At 50.6% G+C, this 22,990-nt stretch overlaps 9 protein-coding genes across 9 annotated transcripts; 6 read left to right on the top strand and 3 right to left on the bottom strand.

Moving 5' to 3' along the window:
- Positions 1-90: 90 nt before the first annotated feature.
- Positions 91-729, bottom strand: VTN77DRAFT_3404 (uncharacterized protein; the record flags this gene model as incomplete). The annotated part of the gene is made up of 3 exons (XM_069419349.1): positions 91-115; positions 165-348; positions 411-729. The coding sequence occupies 3 exons, from the start codon at positions 727-729 to the stop codon at positions 91-93; spliced, it is 528 nt and encodes a 175-aa protein (XP_069278428.1).
- Positions 730-2,507: 1,778 nt separating this feature from the next.
- VTN77DRAFT_3405 (uncharacterized protein) lies at positions 2,508-3,513 on the top strand (the record flags this gene model as incomplete). Its single annotated transcript, XM_069419350.1, has 2 exons — positions 2,508-2,520; positions 2,591-3,513. The coding sequence occupies 2 exons, from the start codon at positions 2,508-2,510 to the stop codon at positions 3,511-3,513; spliced, it is 936 nt and encodes a 311-aa protein (XP_069278429.1).
- A 1,254-nt stretch (positions 3,514-4,767) lies between these two features.
- Positions 4,768-7,487, bottom strand: VTN77DRAFT_3406 (uncharacterized protein; the record flags this gene model as incomplete). Its single annotated transcript, XM_069419351.1, has 8 exons — positions 4,768-4,997; positions 5,052-5,122; positions 5,173-5,996; positions 6,049-6,397; positions 6,450-6,653; positions 6,700-6,830; positions 6,882-7,047; positions 7,150-7,487. 8 exons carry the CDS (start codon positions 7,485-7,487, stop codon positions 4,768-4,770), a joined length of 2,313 nt encoding a protein of 770 aa, XP_069278430.1.
- A 684-nt stretch (positions 7,488-8,171) lies between these two features.
- On the top strand, positions 8,172-8,593 carry VTN77DRAFT_3407 (uncharacterized protein; the record flags this gene model as incomplete). Its single annotated transcript, XM_069419352.1, has 3 exons — positions 8,172-8,185; positions 8,297-8,421; positions 8,502-8,593. 3 exons carry the CDS (start codon positions 8,172-8,174, stop codon positions 8,591-8,593), a joined length of 231 nt encoding a protein of 76 aa, XP_069278431.1.
- A 1,148-nt stretch (positions 8,594-9,741) lies between these two features.
- Positions 9,742-10,863, top strand: VTN77DRAFT_3408 (uncharacterized protein; the record flags this gene model as incomplete). Its single annotated transcript, XM_069419353.1, has 1 exon — positions 9,742-10,863. The coding sequence occupies one exon, from the start codon at positions 9,742-9,744 to the stop codon at positions 10,861-10,863; it is 1,122 nt and encodes a 373-aa protein (XP_069278432.1).
- A 1,403-nt stretch (positions 10,864-12,266) lies between these two features.
- On the bottom strand, positions 12,267-14,545 carry VTN77DRAFT_3409 (uncharacterized protein; the record flags this gene model as incomplete). The annotated part of the gene is made up of 4 exons (XM_069419354.1): positions 12,267-12,896; positions 12,959-13,445; positions 13,503-13,572; positions 13,630-14,545. The coding sequence occupies 4 exons, from the start codon at positions 14,543-14,545 to the stop codon at positions 12,267-12,269; spliced, it is 2,103 nt and encodes a 700-aa protein (XP_069278433.1).
- A 1,807-nt stretch (positions 14,546-16,352) lies between these two features.
- Positions 16,353-18,119, top strand: VTN77DRAFT_3410 (uncharacterized protein; the record flags this gene model as incomplete). Its single annotated transcript, XM_069419356.1, has 2 exons — positions 16,353-16,529; positions 16,620-18,119. The coding sequence occupies 2 exons, from the start codon at positions 16,353-16,355 to the stop codon at positions 18,117-18,119; spliced, it is 1,677 nt and encodes a 558-aa protein (XP_069278434.1).
- Positions 18,120-18,981: 862 nt separating this feature from the next.
- VTN77DRAFT_3411 (uncharacterized protein) lies at positions 18,982-20,055 on the top strand (the record flags this gene model as incomplete). Its single annotated transcript, XM_069419357.1, has 2 exons — positions 18,982-19,413; positions 19,498-20,055. 2 exons carry the CDS (start codon positions 18,982-18,984, stop codon positions 20,053-20,055), a joined length of 990 nt encoding a protein of 329 aa, XP_069278435.1.
- Positions 20,056-21,245: 1,190 nt separating this feature from the next.
- VTN77DRAFT_3412 (uncharacterized protein) lies at positions 21,246-22,579 on the top strand (the record flags this gene model as incomplete). The annotated part of the gene is made up of 3 exons (XM_069419358.1): positions 21,246-21,400; positions 21,522-21,759; positions 21,812-22,579. 3 exons carry the CDS (start codon positions 21,246-21,248, stop codon positions 22,577-22,579), a joined length of 1,161 nt encoding a protein of 386 aa, XP_069278436.1.
- Between the last annotated feature and the right edge of the window lie 411 nt (positions 22,580-22,990).

Consider the following 22,990-nt stretch of genomic DNA (forward strand, 5'->3'; position numbering starts at 1 on the left):
CCTGGGGACAGGCCAATGCAGTCCAATTTGATGCTGAGAAGACTGAGGCAGTACTCTTTACTCGCAAGCGGGGACGATGGTAGTAGATCTTCATGCCGAAGCCGAGGTAGGCCTTCTGGGCAATAGTATAGCCGATGTTGCCCAGGCCGATGATGCCCAGAGACCGGCCCCGCGGGTTCCACGAGGTAAGCGAGGTGTGTCTATGTGCGTCCAGCCACTGCTCCGGATCGCCGGATCGCGCTGCGAGCTGCGACCAGGTGAAGTTCCGGAAGACAGCGAGGATATGGAAGATGGCTGTGTCGGCGACGGCTTCGGAGGAGGCTGCTGCGCCGTTGCAGTAGAGGATTCCTAAGGCTTCAACTCAACATAAACCATCCACATAACTAGAAGAGGGAAAGGGAGATACGAACCATGCTCAGCAAGAACATCGACATCCGCCCAATCGAACCCCGCTCCCGCACTGGCAAACACCTTGACCGACGCGGGCAGCAGCGGCACCAGCTCGCGATCCCAGCGTCCCATCTCGCCGCCCGTATTCCAGAAGGGGCGGAGGATGGCGTCGAAGTCTCCCCAGCGGTGTTCCTTCAGTGCGGCGATAAAGGCGTCGCGTTGCCGTTCCTCGACTGTCGGCCGGATGATGGTGAACTGAGCGGCGAAGCGTTTGTAGAGGTCGAGGTTATACTTGATCGATTCGCCTAGGTGGAGGACGATTGGCTTGGGGGAAGTCATGGTAGGAAACTACGATGTGTATGATGTGCCTAATTCACGTGTATTGTACTCTCGTTCTCTTTTATATTAAAATAAAGTCTTGGGAATTCCACTCTTAATTAAACAAATCCATGAGGTCTATATATATAGACAGAAGTTGAAGAGCAGTCCGTGGTTAATGTAAGTTACACATATCCAGGAACATGGTGTACCTTTTCTTTTTACTTGCTGCCTGTCTACACAGTGCGTGACACAGCGCATCTTGCCGAAGAGAACCATCTACCCAGGTAGGTAAGTATCTCAAGAACCCCCTCATTCCATCGTCGCGTGAGTAGTCCATTGACCAATCATGGTGCCCTCCCCGCATGGTTCTAAGGTTCATCGTATCGATCGCCTATCGAGGCGATCTGATCTCACGGGATAGAACGCAATCAATAATGGTCTTTTCATGTCAATGCATCATATTAATTTAACTTACAGCAATAATTTGGTCGCAGAATTCAGATATGGTTGTGTCCACGTCAATGGCAGGATCGCAAAATGAACACTGACCATGGGGCGATACCGACTTAGGGCATAGGGCCCAGGGCTAGGGCTTCTACTCTGATAGATTGCCTATTCTCACCTCGCAACGGTACTGTACATACGTACCCGCCGTGTACATAGATAGATAGGTAGGTAGGTAGGTAGGTTATGTAGGTACTCTCTTCAATTCAGAGTCAGTATGAAGATATTAGTCAAAGGAGACAAACAATAAATAGTTAATAACAGACACACGCACGTGTTAGGCGGTACATGTGTATATATTTTGGACGAAATTGTGAGCAGGTCCTCATACTGGATACTAGATACAGGTACAGGTATTACCTATTGGGGGAATTGATTGATTTGTCGATGAAAACACAGACGGGCAGGCAGGTAGGAGATGGTCAGAAAGTAGAACGAATAATAAAATAATCCTCAATCAACAATGTCCTTCCTCCTTTACTTCCTACTATTCTTATCCTACTATTCTTTCTTTGTTTTCTTTTCTAATTTTTTTTTGACGACCTTGAGGGTACAGTAGAGACGTCTTTACAAAAATCATTTTATTTCATTTCAATCTGGCAACTACCTACCTATCTACCTAGGTAGCCACTTACCCAGCTGGTTCGATACGAAGAATAGAAATTTTTGAATTTATTTGGTTCCTTGTCTTGCTTATTTATTTACTTTATCATGAATGAAAAACAAAAAACGGAACGGAGCCGAATTCGCTGCTCTAAGACGCCAATTTTTATATTGATATTGCTACTGATTTCATTTAATTTTTCATTTTTCTTTTATTCTTCATTCTTTAATTCCCTTTCAAAAGTCGAGTATGTAGTTATTTACCGCTCGCCGAACAGTGACGGGAGCGAGCATGGTGACACATATACAGGAGTCAAAGTGACACAGTCCAAGAACAGTCAAGAAATAGCCAATTTGAGTCAATTTTATCAAGGTTTAGTCAGAAACGGAAAATGGGAAGCAGGATATAATGGACGCGGAAGGGACAGATTTCTTAGTTATTTCTTTTTCTTCTACCCATATCCATCATATACATATGGTACCGACGGTACAGACTTGAGGGGTTCCTTCATTTATTCGGTCAGATCATATCATATCCTCCTAGATATATCAATATCAAAGCTTTATTTTTATTTTATTTTGGAAAGGTCAAGGTCAAGGTCAAGCAAGGTTCCAGATTCAGGGATTACCGAGTATCCTTCGAGTATTAGGAGGGAAGGTATATACCTAAAACTTGCTGAGTAAGCAAGATGAGCGACTCAAGTAAGTAGTAATGGATCAGCACGGTGAGTGGAAGAATAGGACGATCGCTTACTTGCTTGCTTGCGTATAGCTCGACAGGATAAGAAGAAGGAACCGGAGAAGTCAGCAATAATACGCTCAGCACCCTCGCGGGAGGACGTTCTCAACTCCCATAATTACAAGCCAGATGTCGTCAAGGAGTTCTGTGATAACCTTACCAACGTCTCCTCCGGGCAGGAGGACATCGACAGGAGGGTTAAGGAGCGAGTTCTGTCCCTGACGAACCGTGATGAAATCCAGAGTTGGCTTCAGGATCCGGAGTCAAACATCTTGGTCCTCAGCGGAGGAAGCGACCATAACCTGAACTCGCCCAAGGGGAAGATACCTTATGAGAACGGGTACTTTCCTCCTGTCTCCGGCGCCTCTTTTGTGTCCGCGCAACTGGTGCGGCCTTTGCTCGAAAAGGCCAGCAGCGACAACGACAACAACAACAACAACAACAACAGCGGAATCATCCCCCTGGTGTTTTTCTGCACTCTGCAGCGGCGCAGCTGGAAAGGGATCCTGACTCCGAAAGCTTTCACGATGAATCTCATGATGCAGCTGATCGACCAGCACCGCTACTTCGACAACGCCAAGTGGAAGGACTGCATAATCCGTGAGCGGACAGATCTGGAGGTGTGGGCGAGGCTCACCGAGTTGGTGTTTGCCATGCGGCCCAAGGACAAACAGACCCCGACCCCGACCCTGTTCCTCGTGATCGATGGATGCCATGATCTTTTACGAGAACAAGCGGATGGTCAACTCAGCCAGGTGTGGGACCGGTTCTTCATCCACCTCACGACCCTGGTCCACTTTGAGAGCCTGGGACGACCAACGGTCAAAGTGCTCTTTGCTGGCCCCGGCGCGAAGAGATTTCACGGGTTCTTCCAGAGAGCGAAGACTAGATTCGTCGACCTGAAGGAAGCAGACCTTAAAGAGATTGAGGCGGCGTGGGCGGGTCTTGTCAAATAAGGGATCCCGCTCAAACAGATAAGGCTGAAGCCTTGGACCATGTACAAGTATGTATGTAACTTATTGGGTGGTAAAGTTAGGTTATGTGCTTATACGGAGTTGGCGGAATATGTGTGTGAGAGCATTTATCATCTTGATAGAACCTGGCTTGGTTCGTGTGAGTAAGGACCTTGGTGAATAGATTAGTTACAGCTGTACAGTACATACAATTATAAACCCTCTTCTTCTCTTCTTTTACTCCTTCTTTGATGGTCTAATAATCTCACTAACAGCGGGTACTGATAATACCTATTATATTAACCGAGATACTGGTACTAGCTATTATAATTTTCCGTACAGCTATTATATAGACCTTATTATACTAATAAAGGATTTAGAATAATAACTATTATAGCTTTAGCTTAGAACTTAGTTATCTCTAGTACCTTAATTATAACCTAGATTTGCCCATTCATAATGGTTAGCAAGGTGGTTATAACTCATTCTTCTTTTTTTTTTCTGCGTCTTCTTTATCTTCTTTATCTTCTTTTTTATTCTCTTCTTCCTCTTTCTTTCTTCAGCTCCTGCCCTGTCTTCTTTTCCTTCTCTTTTTTCCCTTTTAGGGGTTTAGCTATAACTGTTATAGCCATTATAGACATTCTTTATATAATATACCTTTTTTTTTTAGAATTACCCTTTCTATTATCCTTCTTTTTAGCTAGGCTATAGTAACCTACTTGTCGATGGAAACGAGAGTATGTACAGCTGAATTTGGACTAGAACTAGTACTAGAACTCCGAGTAGAACATAAGAAACAGTGATGATTAGAAAAGATGGAGAAAATAACGAAACAGGCTGGTTTTGACCCCAAAAAATCAACATGGTCACACTAGTTTCCATCTCCTTCGTTTGTTTCGGGTACATGCTTGCATCACGGGTGAGAGCACTTGTTTTTATTACGTTTAGGGATAGGCTCCGAGGGAAAGAAAAGACAAAGGAAGGGAGATATATAGCCACATCCATGGCAGTTCTTTGCCAGCAGGAGTGACGGACGATGTCATCCAATCTCGAGATCCTCGTTTGTATGTAGATAGATAGGACTATGCTCTATCTAAGCCTGACATGATGCTGATCAGGTCTATGCTAACTAACTAACTACTCAAACTCGGATAGATAGTATACAGAATAACGAGGTGTGCTGTGTACGTAATTCGTAGCAGGTCTTATGGTATTGTACAGCAAGATGAACATGTCCGTCCCGAATTAGAATTTAGCCTAGCCCGCTGCAGGGCCGACCTCCTGCTGGACGGTAGGAGTCCCAGTTTGAGATCGAGACTCGGCGGTGCTATCGGACATGGTGGTAGTGGTCTCGTTGACGCCATTGGTGCCGGTGCTGGTTTGGGTGGAGTCTGGTTGTGTTTGCGGTTGCTGCTGCTGCTGCTGCTCAACCACCTGTGGTCGCCATTTGGCGAGGACCTTGCCTGCCGCGGGGCGTGCTTCTTCGTCTGTTGTATTGTGTCAGACCTGTTCATATGCCATTAATACAGAACGCAACTTACATGTGTGATATATGTCTTCCAGCGCATCCAGACACATGTCCCTCGCCGGCGGTCGGAACATAACAAGATACCTGAAAGAGTCAGTCAGCCTGCTTTCTTCCTCAGGACGTCCAACACCTACAGTAAAGCCTGCACACACAAGTTCACGCGCTCCGGATCCCGCGCCAAGCTCTTGACTCGCCCAACAATCGAGATCGTCATCTCCGGGATTTCGCTCAGAAACCGGATGAGGACCTTGTCCCGGGCGTCAAGATACGGCAGGATTCCATCGAGCAACCGCAACACCCAGTGATCATAATGCAACGGCACCGACACCTCTTCGTCGCCCTCGCGATGCGAAGCCGCAAATTTGAGCTGTATCCGGTCGTTGTACCACTCTTCGTTCAGCCATGCAATGCCAATGTTCATCCTCGATCGGAAGTCCTCCAGGATGTAGCGATACAACATCTCCCGAATCGTATCGGAGATGGCGGGTTTGCGCTTAGATAGTCCGTTCTCGGTCTTGATATGTCCATCACCCGCTTCCAGCCCAGCAGACGCTCTCGTGGCGAGCCTAGTAAGCAGAGTCACCCACGCATCTCGATCAAACGTGCTGCCAGCCAGTCGTGCAAACCCCAGTCGTTGTTGATTTGCACCTTTCACTGGTTTTGGAGGCATAGAGGTGACCATTCCAAAGACTCTTTCGACTGTGCTGCGACCAAGGTCCGCAGCCTCTTCTTCCGTCAGTGGAGGCGGCTGCGGCAGCACAAACGGCCCTAGCGACACCAGGTCCGGCTGCAGGTCAGATACTTCCGCAGAAACCGTCTCTGCTTGTGTAGAGATATTGTCCGGCACATCCATGGGCTGGTACTCGGGCTCGTATTCATCCTCTTCTTCTTCTGCGGGCGGCGCCTGTGCCTGCGCAGCTTGCCGTGCGCTCAGAGTTTGATAGCGACAACGAATAGCCTAGTTTGAGATTAGCACAATGTTCAGTATAACCGTCAGCTCGCATACGTACTTCAATAGCTTGATTCAAGAGATTGGGATCAACGCGCGTAAGAACAGGGACCGTGATTTTAACGACAAGATCGGCAGGCAGTTGTTTGACATCGAACGACGAGAGGCCAACATCCTCCGTAAGGGTGTAAAGCTGAGCATAACTTATCGGACCCTCGGGGAGGGGAGGGATTTTGAGAAGGGGAGGAGTTTCGGTATCAAGTCTTTGCCGCTTCGCATTGTCCAACCCGTCTGTCGGCTCCGCAGGCAACCCGCGCTTCCGGGACGAGTCATCGAGCATATCCAAGCGCGATTGCGCCATCCGATCAATGTACTGCTGCATTCGCCCGGCAAGGGGGTGGTTCGGGTTTCTATCGTATCCGTCAGTATAACCAGAACCATCCATATATCCAGCTCACACACCTCTTCAACACATTGACCAGTACCGCCCGGGTTGTGCGCTCCATCGATTTGAGGCTCACGCGAAGGGTCGGGGTCATGGGGGCGTTTAACTGTTTCAGGGGGTTGAAATTCAGGATCGAATCGATGATCTTGTGGGCGATGGACTGGCGCGTTCGAATCAGGACCGCAAGGCAGTTCAGGGTCGCGTTCACTAGAATCGCATCACTAGTTCGATCAGTATTTCGTCTCACATGGTGAGGGAATGCCATACTCTGAGTTATCCAGAAGGACCGTCAAGAGCCGATCGAGCAGACCGGACGCTTCTGCTTCTAAATTCGGTATCGCAAGAACGGCATGGTTTCGGGGAACGATGGACAGGGAGGTTTCATTTTGCTCCGGTCGCTAGAATGCGTTAATACGTAGTAGCAACTCGTACAGATCTTGGGAACATACTCTAGGATCCGATATCGTTCCAGGCGTTTGAATGTGGACGACCTTCTGGACAAACTTGATGCAGCAGACTTTCACCGGGTACGGTGCGGCGTCCCATCTCTGCAGGATATTGTGTTTGATAGCGGTCATCAGCTCCCATATTGATCTATTGTCCGGGTGGCGGATGCTGTAGATATCATATGTTAGAATTGCATCATGACCGGCACTACTCCGATGGATTCTACGAGGGGCCTATTGGGTTCACGCATCACAAGCAACAATCACCTACATCTGCCTGAAAACATGTGGATAGAGACTTGCAGCAGTCTGTACCACACTCTTGACCACAGCTGTATCCTCCCCAGCGTGTTCCAGAAGCTCCCGTAGAGTCGGCAGTACTGTCCCTGCGAGCTGTTCCTTCTGGGCCGCGGCCAGCGCGGGGCTTGCAAATGTCTCTGCCAGAAACTCGGCTCCCCACCGTCGCAGTTCTAGACGCGCATTCACTCCGATAATGGGCAGGATGCCTTGCACGACTTGCGGATAGAGGGCGGCATCGCCCAGCACGAGGTTGCGGGCTGCCTCGAGCTGGGCCAGCTGCTCTTTGATGTTGTTGGTCGGTAGAGCCATGGCAGCTCGGAGGCTGGCGTGGTTAGGAACCTCCTGCCCCGAGACAAAACTGATTCTTCGTCTCTGTGCGCAGCTGTTCGAGAACAGAAGTGGTCAAGTCTACAGCGCGTGGCAGGTGGTACAGATCGAGCTGACAGACGCGTGAGGCGAGCTGAAACGTCAGATTGAGATCGGCTGTGACAATTGCGAACTATCGAGGAAGCATGAAAGTAAAGAGATCAAATAAAACAGGCGAGAAAAAGAAGCGAAGCAGGCGGTAAAGAGCGTCGAGGACTACGCAGGCATGTGGTCTTCGGGTACAGAGCTCGATGGGCGATGAAGGGAAGCAAGTTGATCGGCCTGTGACAAAACAGCTGCGTGTGAGCCAATCAGGAGCTGCACCGCCACACCAGTGAATGCCTGCAGCCAGAAGCTCTTGCGGAACACTCCATTCAGGATGATCATATAGGAAGGTAGATAAGGGAAGCTGCTTGAATAAATGACGAGAGATCAGTAGCCTCAAATGGCGGAGCGATAGATCGTTCGAGCTGTGAGCTGCACTTGCACCGCCACACGGCACATGATGCCAAGCCGGTCGAGTCTGAGCACATTTGCTATCAATATCATTCTCTCCGATCATCCATCTGTCGACCTGCAACCGCAGTCTCGGAGATCCATCACACTCGTTTGGTTGTGATCGTCGAAATGCCATCTGGGATGTACGTTCGAAATAGCATTTCCCTCTCCCCTCGTTTGTCTATGATAGCTCCGTCCGAGATGTTTCTCCGCTTTCTCGAATATTTCGATTAACGTACTGTTTCACTCCGCAGATTCAATTCCTCCTACTACGGCAAGGACTACCGCGCCGGAGCGGCCCTGATCCGTGCGCGTCGGCCGTATCTCTTCAAGAATGCAGTGACCGGCCTCGGACTGTGCGCGTTCTGTATCGGTGTCTGTACGTGGTTCAGTTTTCGTCATTTGATTCGCATCAATTGTCTATTCTAGTTTCGATTTTGCTAATTTCTGTATCTACAGACGCATACACGATCCGTGCGGTCGGCCAGGAAGACTTCTCGGATATCAAGGTGCCGGAAGCGCCAGCCGCGCCGAAGCAGGAACAGAAATAGACCTTCGAACGGAATGCCTCGAACTATCATCAGAGATAAACTATCAAATACATCCGACTTGGGAAGTTATTCATTGAGCGAACTTGATGGAAACGGAGTTTATGCGTGCTGTCGGAGAATATCGGTTTCATCAACACAGGGACTATGAAAAAAGATGGTTTGGAATTGTCTCGCTGCGCCATATGTTGATACCATCATCGTTTTCCTCCCATGCAGCGGTAAAACAGGAACTGCAGGGAGTTGGTTGACTTGACAGCAATTACAACCTTGCCGAGAGAATCCTTCTATATCCAGAGTGATGAAGGTGAAGATGAAGATGAGATGAAGGAGAAGGAAGGAGAATCGGAAAACTCACCACTCATCTCCACTCCACTCCCATCCGCCATCGAGATGATCTGATTCAGAACCTCATTTCATTTTACTGTACAGTACAGTATATCTTTGAGTGAAATGGAAACAGGCCTATTTATTGCCACGATCCACGATCGTCTTCGCTGGTTCTCCACATTTTGACTAGGTAGTGAAATTGGTAGTTAGATGTTGCTTGCTTGCGTCTATCCTCCCCGGAAACCTGAGATGTTTCCAAAAAGGAAATGATAATCACAAGCCGAATTTGTACCTTAACTATATATCTCCACACCAGTACTGTAAATTTACACATATAAACAAATAACGTTAGCAAATGAATCTATTTAGAAGATATCTTTTAAGAAAAAGCCTAAATTTCTATATATAGTCTTCATCTAAGACTCACACGGGGCATGTCCCACCCTGGTCCAAAAATTGGTGTCGAACCAGCAATGCACTGCACTGTGTCCACTGTCATACATGGCAGACAGCTAGTGGCTGCCACTAATCAATACGCCCGTTGCCAACAGAGTACCTACCTAGGTAATCGATGTTGAGCTGTCTTTATTAGTCTAGTATTAATGATAGGTACAACGTCACTCGAGTTATGACTCAACAGCAAGGACGAAAGATCAGATCTTAGCACCTTTGTTGCTTGCTTGCTTGCTTGTCAGGTGCTAAATTTCCATCTCATCTCATCTATTCTATTCAGCATCAAACATAGAATTATCGAACGACCATTCATTCTGCAATCGCTTATATTGATAATAAGACCAACAATAATCACCAGAGGTGGTGATATGGCATCCAGCCCACCTCCTGTCGTCGTCCTTCTGGATGACACCGTCGACGACTTCACCGAAATAATCTACATCGATCCGCCCACGGCGCTTCCCGACATCGGGGACTCATCAGACGCAAGACACGTCGAAGAGCGAATCGAATCCATCCGCTCGCTACGGTCGAATCCGCGTTACAGACCGTCGGCACTGTCCCCCGCGCGACAACGCGCTGAGGACTTCTATCTGCAGAATTGTCATGTTTTGTTCGACTTGCTCCGATATCCCGGCGAGTACACGGAGGAATATATACGCAAGACGAAGCCGGGGCTCATTGCGAGCATCCGGGAATATGAGCATGCGTTTCAGCGGGATGGGCAGGGCCGTCCCCTGAACCTCTTGTTCTCTGACAAGGCGAAGAGACGGCTGAATGATGAGGTCGTCAACCTGCAGAAGGTTGCGGTGTTTACTCGCTATGAGAAATACCTCCCGAAGGAATATCTCTCTGAGAAGAATAAAGATGTGGGAGACCAGGAGAATGAAGCTGCTGCTGCTGCTATCTCCGACCCCTGGCATCGACAGTTCTGGCGAGCGATCCACGAGCAGCTGCAGCTGGAAGAAGAGGCCTATGCAAGAGTCCTCATCGGCCAAGCCTACCACAACGACTGCCCGACCTCTCTCCTCCTCGCACGAATCTGCCACAATCACTCGCTGGACCAGGACGAAATGCTCGCCCTGATCCGCCACTGCGTGTTCGCCGACGCAGACGCAGACGCAGAACTCCCCGACGCAGACCTGACCAAGTTCATCCGGGAGCGCAATTTCCACGGTCTCGCGAAAAGACTGGCGACGGACATGGAGACCATCACGCTGGGCAACCTGGATGATGTCATGGGCGTGGACTTCGAGTGGATTCTGACGGCGATTGAGACGGTGCGAAACCTGCTTTTCGACGACCATGGAGGAGACCAGCCGTATACGACCTGGGCTCCGAAGAAGCTTCTCTGGAAGCAGTACCGTATTCTGAAGGGGGAGAAGAAGAAGAAGAAGAATGAGGGGACACCGTTGACAGCGTTGGTTAAACGGGCATTTAACTCGGATTACGATTCTGATGATGATGATTATGATTATGATGATGACTGATGATTGATGTGTTTTGTCTCGCCTGAGAAAAGAAAAGGTCTTTGATGATTGTGAATATGCATCCTTACCTGTGGACTGCAACATATTAGCATTTTCTTCGGTTTCTTCGGTTTCTTCTTGAACAGTATGAATCAGCTTCTATCCGTCGATGGCGTGCCTATTGCATTAGTGACCTCCGTTTCGTTAACGAACAATATATTGATCTCCGATGACATCCACGCAGGTATTAGTTATTCATCCTTGACGGAAAGCTGACATTTATTTTCCCCAATAGAGATATCTAAAACATTTCAGATCCAAATGTTGAGTGAGTTCTTGACAGTTACTATTTATTACAGGTACTACTTACTACCTTATTTTCTTGATCTCTGCCTAAGAATACATAATCAGGTTAATGAAATTAATTGCCTGAGGCACATACGCGCTTTTTTATTGATTTATTTTGCTGTCGCCATTACCACTGCCATGTCTATGTCCATTGAACAAACAAACAATTACTACATAACCTACCTAGGTATGATATAATATATACTATTGTGATTGATCTTCCCCTGGACTATGCTGGTACTGTACTGTACTTGTTGAGAAATTGCATGTATGTATGTATAACACACGAGGTTACTTATCGAAGGGTTTAGCTGCAAGATGACAATGACGACGACGACGACGACGATACTGATGATGATGATCGTGAATGGAGTGGATTGAAAACAAAAAGCCAACTGACCAATGCACGAACCCACCAAACATATATACGTACGTACATACATACAGAACGATGAGATGCAACCAGAAAAGGAGAAACTGAAAAAAAAAAGCAAGGAAGAAAACTGAAACAAAGCCAGTGGTATTTATTGTAGATAGATAGATGACTCTGTTGTATGTACAGTACACCCGTATACATGCCAGCCAGCAATGCCATGCAATGCAATGCAATGCAATGCCATGCATTATTTGTTCTCCATGTCAATTACACAGTTACACAGTTACACAAAACACACAACACAACACACAGATACATACATACATGCGCACACTTGCAACAAACTTGGCCTTGGCTGGGAAGGGAAGGTTATTAGGGATCGAATGAATCGAAAAAAGGGACTGCTAGCAGATGAGTGAAGTGAGACTGAGAGACCAGACCAGACCAGACCAGACCAATAGCCGAGCCGATGTATGTCGCGAAATGAAATCAAAATCCCAGGTCCAAGACTCCCAAGCGACGAGGATGTACGTACAAGATCTGGCGTATTGAAACAGGGTTGACAGAGGAGAAGAGGAACAACATGATGATGAAAGCAATTCAGACCATGCCAGCAATGGAAAGAAAGAATAAGAAAAATTTACATCCAAACATGGCGTTCATCGCGTTTCGACAACAGGGAAGTAGCAGGTGTCACCTGTCATCGCGCTACCATCCGGCTGGAACCTGCGCTCGTCGCAATGCCCTGTGACGGATGCATCGTGTTGAGAGACTTTGGCATCGGGGGCGATGATTCTCGTTTGGACGCGCCGAACAACCCCAGTCGCGACGGAGGAGAGTAGACCGTATTACGCGAGGCGTCCTGCCCGCTTGGCATCTGCCTGCTACTGTCGAGGAAATGACCCGATGCGGGCTGTGGTTTGCGCACATCCAGCGGAGATGAACTTTGGGACCGGAATCCCGTCTTGCGGTCGATGGTATCGTAATCAACACTGCTGAATTGCCCGGTTCCGTGCGAACGCGGGTCCTGTTCCGTGCCGTACGGCGTGTTGGCGGCGGAGGAGTTCTCGGCAATGGTGGATGCGGACCCGTTGGGAGCATTGATGTCGACCACCCGTTTCTGTGCTGCTGGCGTCGCGAAGGTCGGATTGGAGGTAACACTTGGCTGTTGGTGTGTCTGTTGATGGTGGAGCGCATACTGCGGGTTGGCCCATGGGTTTCGCTCAAGGAATGCTTCTTCCGCGGTGGTGGTGCGCGATGACAAGCCGGACATGCCACTCCGCGGAATCCCAGGACCAGACCCCAGAGGAGGTCGGGGATCCATCGAGATCTGCCAAGGCCATCTGTTAGTTCCTCCCATCTCCGGCAAATTCTCTGAAATGACAAACTTACCCCCATCTTCTCCATATCCTCTTCGATTTCCGATGGGCGGGCACCTTCCAACGTCGGCGCCGCCGGGAACCCCACATACTTCGCAACTCCAGCCATGACTGAGACTTCTTGATTGTATGCCTGCTGCTGGGCAATTTGCTGTGACCGTCGGGTGGGAAAGGGAATGTAGTGATGGGGGCTGAAGTCTTCGGTTTTAAAGCGATCGTGCTGGATGGCATAGAACTGCTTGCTCACGGCAGCAGAATGCCTCTCCCGGGCATCCCGAATCCGCTGGAAGTAGGTGCTGTGAATTTGGGCACGCTCTGCCAGGCTCCTGTTGAGGAGCGACTGGAGGCGGTACCGGAACAAGGTACGCTCATATTTGATCTTCTGATCACGGTAATTTTTCACGCATTCCAGTTGGCGAAGGTACTCTGGGTGTGTTGGTTCAGGGCCGGTGAGCTGTTCCAGTTCCCGATCAAGCTTTGCAATCCTCTCGTCGTAGATTCTATAAACAGTGAGCAACCACACATGGAATGCCTAAGGCAAATCGATCGACACTTACTTGTCGCGCAAGGTTGCAAATTCCTTTTCTAGGACAGACAGCGCCTCCATGGCCGCGATCTTCTTGGCCACTGCGATGTGTTAGTGACTGGCAAGGGAGCAAGCTGCATGCGATGAGAAACACTTACACTCTTCCTCAGACTTGGCGGCGGCATCCACGTCGTCTCCCTCCTCTGCTACCTCACCTGCCTCCTCATCCTCGTGGAGCTGGTCCTCTGCGGCACCTTCGGTTCCCGCGTCAACTGCACCGCCGTTCTCTGTTTCTTCATCCACTTCTTTGACCTTTTTCCCTTTTCGCTTGCCCTTCTTGCCTTTCTTGGCCCGAGTCGGGGCTGCTGGCACATCCAGATCCTGTGTATCGTCTGCAGGGGTCCCATTGTGGGACGTGTCGGTCGGCTTGGTCACATCTTCCGTCGCCTCGCGCGACAGAAGGCTTTCCGCTGCGACTTCTTCGCCAAGATCGCTCTTGACTGAGCCCCTGCGCTTTCGCAAAGGCTCCTCATCACCCGGTTCCGTGTCCAGGTCATCCGCGGCCTGCAGACGTTTGCGCTTCTTGCCCGCAACATCCGGCGGCGACGGCAACTTTTCCGAATCTTCGGGCGCAGGCGTCTCTTCTGCCTCTTCCGCCAGACCGTTACTCTTAGAAGTTCGTCGCGCCTTGCTGGGGGTCTCTTCCACGTCATGTTCTTCTTCATCCTCAATGTCATCATACGTGGTCGACTGGGCCAGCTTGCTGGGACTGGCTTCGAAACGTCCCGCGGTCACGACTATATCTCTTCTAGAGCGGATGGTGTGGGGGGAATCCTCAATCCGTTCTGTCTCCGCTTCAGAGTCGATCTCCGCCGGTCCCCTTTCCTGCTTCAGAGACTCGTCATCGGACGGCTCATGCTCTGAGACGTCATCAATTTCGCTCAGGCTGCTGGAACGGCCATCGTCGTCCAGAGGGTCATCGATGAGAATATTCGGACCGCCATTGGAGATAGGAGGGTCAACTGTCGGGCCAGGCCCGCCGGCAGCTGACTCATTGCTGTCGGTAACCTCCATCTGAACTTGAGTATGGTCGTTTATCACCGTTGAGATAGAGGGGGGATAATTTGCTTATAGTAGTGCACGGTGCAACTCTAGAGGGGATTGTGGGAACAAGAGATGAGGAGGGAAAAACGGGAGGGTCGATGTACGAGCGGACGCCAGGTTTAAAGCCTGTTAGAAGATAAGGACTGTTAGAACATTCTGTAGAACAGGAAACAAGTTGAAACTCATCGAGTCATGGAGAAGCTGTTTAGAGTGAAGAAGGATCAATGAGAGAAAGACGGGGTGGGATTGCTTCAGTCTCGACCACCTGGAGACCTTTTCCCTAGCGAGCTGCCCCAGAATTTTCGCCCACGGGCTCTCCCACGAGGCTACGAAGCAATCCGGTGACCATCAGGATTTTGGGGATCACAGTACATGGACAGACGTACCGTTCAGCAATGCGCCGTCCGCGGTGGGTGATTTGACCGGCACCTCTCCTTCGCGACGGATCTGAGAGGGACGATCACACCACCAGCATCCCCCCGCCGGGACGAGGTCTGAGAAAACGCCAAGCGGACCACGACGAGGTCCGTCGGAGAGATGGTGCTGGGTAAGTGAGGAGGATTTCGATGTGCGACGCTAACAACGGTGGAGGAGTTCACGGGGTAGGCAATGTGACGGTGTCAGGTCGCAGAAGGACGGAGAGCATTGGAGATCGCAAGTCGAGGGAGCTCCCGAAGGCGGAGAGACGAAGGCGAGGCGCAAAAGCAGAGTGCAAACGCAGTACGCAAGAAATGTATATTATTGGAAGAGGCCAAGGATAAGTAAGGGGATTGTGCAGGCCGTCAGATAGCAGTCGTTCGTTGCCTTGGGCTGTGTTCTGGCGGCGGAGGAGGACCAGGTGACGGACAACAGGCGAACGGTTCCTGGGTGAGAGCAGCGCTGCACACTTGCCGGTGACTGGGCGCTGGGTCTGCAAGCAGTTTTGGGCGGGCGGTACGGCGACTGGCCTCGCTGCGACTTTTTCTGCCCGCCTTACCAACCTGTTTGTGATGAACACGGCTCATGATTCGTCTAACACATTGGGCACGTGCCATTCCACCTATCACATCCAGGCAGGTTCTCACCGCCCTCGCTTTTCAGCCAGGGCCGATCTTTGTCCGATCCGACAATCGCCATGCCTGGCCTCTGTCACGTGATGCACTGGAGACATGCCCCGGATGCGTCTTTGTCCGTCCTGGTGGCGGGTCTGACGTCGTCGGCTCTCAGCCAGGACGAATCAGTCAGACAGCAATAGTCAACTTCTTCGTAGTGATTATGAGTCAACCTCTACTTCCTTGCAGTAATAAAACTAACTGGTATTGATCGACGTCGGATATCAGTACAGCAGCCAATATGCCACGCTGGAGATAAGGAGAGTTTTTCCGCCATACGGATCACCGCCAGGATAGATGGACAAGTTCCAACAGAGTCCTGAGTACCCGTGTTCGTCAACATGGGTCACGCTACAGGGTTCCCCTCATGATGTATTGTTGCAGGGCATGGGAAGCGCAGATGCGCCGCCATTGGAAAACTACCTGCAGGCGTCTAGTTGAGGAAGAAGCCCTTTTTGTGGAGGCTGCGGTCCTATCGATCCTTATCAGCAGAATCACGTGATGATACCGGAGCTCCAGATGCCAAGACCGCGGATGATTTTCTGCAGCCTCCACAGAAAAAATTGGCTGATGGGAAGCGTAGACGCTGTACATCAATTCTTCAGTCCAGCCACGATTCTAACTATTCAACGGGACTGAACCTCTGCTGCTGCTGGTGAATTGTCCATCGAGCCTGAGAAGGCAAAATGGGCAAGAAACACAAGGCCAAATCCGAGAAGGGAGATGACCCCGGGAAAGCAACCAAAGCAACCGAAGCAACCACAGAGGCCAACGGTGTTGCAGCCAAATCGACGAGCCAGCTGTCATTCCTCTCTAAAGATGCTCCAATTAATCCATCACTGGCGTCGCTCTTTGAAAAGAGTGTATGTTTCCACGGTCCTTGTGAATTGATCCTTTTATCCCTCTCGCAAAGAAAATATGAGCATTGATGACTGATCTCTCTCTTTGAGCAGGCTGGCCCAGTGAAGACTCCGTCAGTACAGTACAATGCACAGCCCGCCATGTCAGGTGCCTTGAAATCAAAGAGCAGAGGGGAAAGTGGAAGTGACCAGGAAGAAGACGAGCACAGCGACGAATCACAGCAAGCCGAGTCTACAGACGGCGATGAGGAGATGAAAGATGCCCCCGATGAAAGAAACGGGGAGAGTGAAGATGATTCTCTGCAAGGGCAGGCTCCTCAGGATGCACCCAGCAGGAAACGCAAGAGAGCGGCTGCGGATAATCTGGAGGACACCTATATGCAACGGATCGCACGGGAAGAGCTCAAGGAGGCGGAGAAGCGTCGTGCAGAGAAGGCTAAGAAACGCAAGATCGAAGGGAAAGCAAGCGAGGATGAGACTTCTGCAGACGAAGATTCGGAAGATGACGAGGACGACAGCCCTCCGCCAGTTCACGAGACTCTATCCAAGGAGCGGGAAGCCGCAGAGATCGACAAGGCCAACCGCACCGTCTTCCTAGGCAACGTTTCGAACCTCGCCATCAAATCCAAGTCGGCAAAGAAGACTCTCCTCAGGCACCTCTCGTCGTTCTTGGCCACCCTACCCGAATCAGACCCCCCTCATAAGATCGAGTCGATTCGTTTCCGTTCAACTGCCTATTCCACGAAACCAGGTGTTCCCAAGCGCGCTGCATATGCGCACAAAGAGCTTATGGACGCTACGACCCCGAGCACCAATGCCTATGTTGTCTATTCCACGGCCCTGGCGGCCCAGAAAGCCCCCGGTGCGCTGAACGGGACCATCGTACTCGATCGACATTTGCGAGTTGACAGCGTCGCGCATCCTGCGCCTATAGATCACAAGAGGTGCGTCTTTGTGGGCAATCTCGACTTTGTCGACCAGGAGAATGACCCCGATGACGACGACGATGAGGAATCTGGCAGGAAGAAAAAGAAGAAGAAGAAGCGGGCCTCCGCAGATGTCGAGGAGGGTCTTTGGCGCACTTTTAATGCCCACACCGGGGCGGGAGAGAAGCAAGAATCGGGCAAAGGAAACGTCGAGTCGGTTCGCGTGGTCCGGGATCGCGCAACACGGGTGGGCAAGGGATTTGCCTACGTGCAGTTCTACGATCCCAACCACGTGGAGGCAGCACTGCTGCTGGATGGGAAGAAATTCCCTCCGATGCTGCCGCGCAAGCTTCGCGTGGTCCGCGCCAAGAAGGTGAAGAAGAAGCGTGAGACGGAAAGGCATGAGAATGTTCAGCAACTTGACGGCGCCCGCCATACCCTACACGGCCGGGCCGGAAAGCTGCTGGGCAGGGCGGGCGCAGCGAAACTGAAAGAGCGCGATAACGCCAAGCCTTTTGTCTTTGAAGGTCAGCGGGCTACCGAGGGCGCTCGAATTAAGGTGAAGACTAAGAGTCGGGGAGCGAAGAAGGGGAAGCCCAAGAACCGAAGCACTCGGCGTGCGGCGGCATACCGAGCAGCTGGCGGGAAGCCTAAAAAGGCCAAATGATGAATCACATTAGGTGTTAGTAGCTCTGTATCTGTATTTATTTTGTAGCAGGCAGGATATCCATGTTTGACAATTAACAAATAGTCGGGTACATATTACAGTGCTAACCCCCGACCGCCACCTCATTTCAAGACTTGGGGAAAATTCACCTAAATATAATAAATATATTCGGTGGCGGATTATGTTAGAAAATGCATGTGAAAAGTAAATTCAAAATTAATATTAAATTGTACCCAGGCAATGCTCAGGTAGTCTGATGGATTCCGCCTATTGGTTTTCTTGGCCAAGCCGGATGGACTCCACAGACACCGACGTCATACCGAGATAGACGTCCTCTGCCTCCATCAATCGGATCACATCAAGCTCAGACTATGCCAGATCTTGGACGTTCAGAATATCTGTTTATCTGTAGAGCTTGTCAAAGGGTCTAGAGATTGTCCTTTGGGGAGTTTGCCCCTCGTTTCATTCGGTTGGCTCTCCATTTCTGTTTTGTTCTCTGGATCATATTATTTGACGACTGGCATAGAGTGTGACTAGATCAGACTCGTTGCGGGGGTAGTTGGAATAACTCACTAATTTAATAATTATCACTTACCTAATTAGGTTATCGATTAGTTCCTGGGCCACATCCAATTGTGCCAGGTACGTCCATCGTCTGGTTATCGTCCACTAACTTATTGACAATTCACACGGCAGAGCGTGATCTTATCCGCTGTTGGCTCTTGGATACATTTTCCAGGGCGGGCTGCTGCCTGGAGCCTGCCAGCAGAGCCAGGTCACGAGGCACCACCTTTTCGTCGGCGATACGGCTTTTGATACGGCTGTTCGTGTAATAACCCCGTTGTAAAAAGGCGACAGATCGATGATCTGGGAGATCATTTTCTCCGTCCTCTTTTGGCTTTTCCTCGCATCCTACGACGATATGGATCGTTTGCGCCGTTTGGGGCGGGGCCCCTGGATACTGCCGCGTACCCCGCCGCAAGTGTTCGAACGGCAACCGGAGGTTGTCATCAGCAGCAGCAGCAGCTTCTCCTCTCTGAATTGTCAGCAATCGGACGAGTCGAACACTTTCTACCCAAGTGTGGATGATGTTCTTCGAGTGCGCAACCTCCTACAATGGTTGGGTCCTCCGAACACAGGCTTGCCCGCCGAAGTGGTCGACATGATTGTCGATGAGGCGGAGTATTGGCCGTCCGTGGAGACGAGTATCCAAAATACCCCCATTGCCATCCGGCAGGATGGTGACAGGGAATGTTTGCGGACTCCGCCATTGTGCTATGATGTGGGAGGGCAGGTGGGTGTTTTGAATTTTGCTGCATATGCTCTGATGGCAGTTGTTGAGAGACTTTACTGATGCTCTTTTTTTAATAATGCTCAGTCTCCATCAAGAGTACTCTCCCACCGGGGCATCCATCCCTGTCGCAAAATCGTCTTCGCGATCTCCGCTCACGACCAGGGCTGGGGTGGTGAGCAGGGTTGTAAGGGTACATACAGGGGATCATACACCTGGTTCGACGCTTATATTGTTCCGTCCGGAAGAAGCAGCAACGACGGGCAGCAGAAGCAGCCGAATTACTCTGAACAGTCCGCTCAGAATACTGAGAATGCTACGAGAAGTCAAGAGCAGACAGATCAGTCCTTCCAGCCAGAACGCCCATTTCTGCCCACGTCCAGCAAATTACAGTCGAATCGCACCGCCACCAGGACCACGCAAGACCATCATATCGTCTGGCACTACCGGGACCGCATCGATCCCGACTCCGACGAAGCAGCGAGGATTGAACTCGAGCACGGGCGGGGACGAGCGACACTGGATGGCCGAGCGGTGCGGGAGATGCAAGTCGGGGATGCAGTGTCCGTCTGGGCACGAGCGCGATTCGGGGGGTGGTCGAATCACATTGAGAAGATGTCTGTGAGGGTATTCTGGGCTGTTTAAACAGATATACATTGATCTTTCATACGCCTTTCATTTTGATGACTCTGGTTTATGAATACACATAGTGGGATACCATTCGGTTGTTGCGTCGATTATATGAGATAGATCAATCCTGTAGGCATGGTACAGAGTAGACAGGAAATATACATGCTGCTTGATTAACACAATAATGCAATGATTGTAGTTTCTCTTGTAGATACCCGATACGTACAGAGTACAGTCTACATAGATAACCGTGTTGCTTATTCATCAGGCAGACGGCTGTCAGCCTGAGGCAGCCTTCTTGCGCCATCCTTGGCGTAAATCACGCAATCGCAGATCCGGCGCTAAAAAACGCCCGATCCGCCCGGGGAATCGAAGAGCTATAAAGAAGGCCTCTTCCACAACATCTTTTCGTTACCAGCACGGTGCTTTTTGCGACCAAGAAAGGGACGAGAATGCTGCTATTGACCATGTCCGATGGATGAGACTGACGGGTGCAACCCTCGCCCAGCGTGGGCGGGTTGTGCAACAGCGACGATGATTTCCGACGGCCTTTGCGGCTTGCCCCATGGTGGGCTTCGTGCACATCACATGACTGACCGTCACTGACGACTGCTGATCTAAGCAAGGCGAGGCGAGGCGAATGTGTCCCGCTTCTAACCTGCGACAACCTTCAGGACCCGACCTAGATTTCGGGGAGGCGATGGATCATGGGTGGTCACTGGCCTTGGCCTTGGCCCGGGTGGGGCACGGCTGCGTACGCAACGCAATACGACGATACCATCCGATGAGGAAGTTGTTTCCCAGTGTCCTGATTCCGAAACATGCTTGGTTGATCAGCCGGACGAGATCGAGATGCGGGTGCAAGGGTTGAGACTTGAGAAAGGCGGAGAGGCGAGGACTACGACCGGGACACGCATGCTCTGCCGTGGCTTCTGTCGCTAGTGTGACATCACTCGCACACCGACAATGTCGACTGCCTTCACTGCCTGTTGGGAGGAACGACGGGAAGAGGCGTCGCCGCGTCGGCCGATTGGATTCCCCTTATCTGCAAGGCTTCTCCTCACTTCTCAACGGATGTCTTTGTCTTGTGCCAGAACGTGCTATTGTGAAATAGATACCCAATAAATTATATTCTTTTGGTTATATCGTTCCGTTCTCCATTCTCTTGCCGTCTTGATTCTTTGCGTCCACCAATGACTGCCAGCATGACTCAGAGATGTGCCGCTGTCGTCGTCGGAGCTGGCCCTGCTGGGATCGCGGCCGTGGGAAACTTGCTGGAAAGGAAGATCGGCAGGATTGCCTGGGTTGACCCATATTTCGATGGTGGACGGGTGAATAGGAGATATCGTGAGGTTCCCAGGTATGCAGTTGTATGCTCCATGGGCAGGCGTTCAGGGACGGCGTTTCGATCACCTTGAAGTCATGAAATCTGGATGATCGGGATGCATTTGTCGAAACCTGGACTCAACTAATGTCACCAGTAACACCAAAGTATCGTTTTTTCAAGCCTATGCCACCGGGGTACAGCCATTCCGCAATGTCGTTCGAAGCACGCCCACACCCAACGCCTTCACTACAATGACCAAGCTTGATCAGAACGAGACCTGCTCGCTGCATTATGCTGTAGACATGTGTCGGGCCCTGACGGATGGATTGGTCAAAATGGACCAGGTTTACCAGTGTCGCGGGATTGTGACCGCGGCTGATCTCAGGGATAAAGTATGATCTGGATGTCTCCGTGTATATAGGTCGGATTGCTTACGCAGCGCAGTCGTCCTGGACGGTTCGGGTCAGGAGCCAAGACTCTGTGGAAGACGTCGAAATCGTCGCTCCCCGACTCGTTCTGTGTACCGGCTCGTCCCCGACGATTCTTCCTCTTCCCATTCCGGGGCTATCCATCGAGAGGCTGGACCTCGACACCGTTTTGAAGCCCAGTGATTTGTATCAGGTGATTCCCACGACGGAGCCCGTGACTGTTGCCGTGATTGGGGGGTCACACAGTGCCATCGTGGCCTTGATGAATTTCGTGGATCTCGCACGGTCGACACATCCTAAACTGCGAGTGAAGTGGTTCACTCGTCACCCGCTTCGGTATGCCGAGTTCATGGATGGCTGGATCCTGCGGGACAACACCGGTCTCAAGGGCCTGGCAGCCAAATTCGCCAGGGAGCAGCTCGAGGACAGCAAGCTCCCAAGCTCAGAGGCAGGCCGCTTCATCGAGAAGATCGACTGCAGCGGCGGCAAAGAGGCGAGCGCCTACGAAACCCATCTGCCAGCCTGCACGCATATCGTCTACGCCGTCGGCTTCACGCGGGATCCGCTACCAAAACTCACGCGCAACGGCACGCCCCTGGCCCCGGAGTTCGACCACGTCACGGGCGAGTTTTACGACCAGTCCGACCGACAGGTCATACCAGGTCTGTACGGCGCGGGCATCGCGTTTCCAGAGCGCGTGGTCGACCCGTACGGGAATGTCGAGTACGCGGTGGGGTTTTTCAAGTTTATGAAGTTTCTCAAGAGGGTGTGTCCAACGTGGTAGGACGAGCTATTCGAGATCGAACATTGAGTCTAGTCGATGCTTGGGTAAAGTCGGGGTTTGTTAATTACTTTGGTTTGATTAATCGTTGGGAATGAGGAATGGCACGGTATTGGTATTCTTTTGGTATTCTTTCCATGGTTGAATTATACTAGTTTCGTGCATTTATTTCGATTCGTCCATCCATTCATGTCAATGAACGAATCTTGCAAGCTATGCTATATGCACAATGCTAGATAGGTAATCAGACCCGTTTGATGAAACTAAATCTTCCATTTATGTATGTAGATACATAAGTTGAAGAGATGTACGGTACCTAATATGATATTGCTTTGCCTGCGTGAAGCCTGACGTGACCATCCATCCATCCATCCAGTTAACTATATCCATCCCAGCCAACCAGCCAACTAGCCA

Source organism: Rasamsonia byssochlamydoides, assembly GCF_041956645.1.
Source record: "Rasamsonia byssochlamydoides strain NRRL 3658 unplaced genomic scaffold VTN77scaffold_24, whole genome shotgun sequence".
NCBI classification, from domain to species: domain Eukaryota; kingdom Fungi; phylum Ascomycota; class Eurotiomycetes; order Eurotiales; family Trichocomaceae; genus Rasamsonia; species Rasamsonia byssochlamydoides.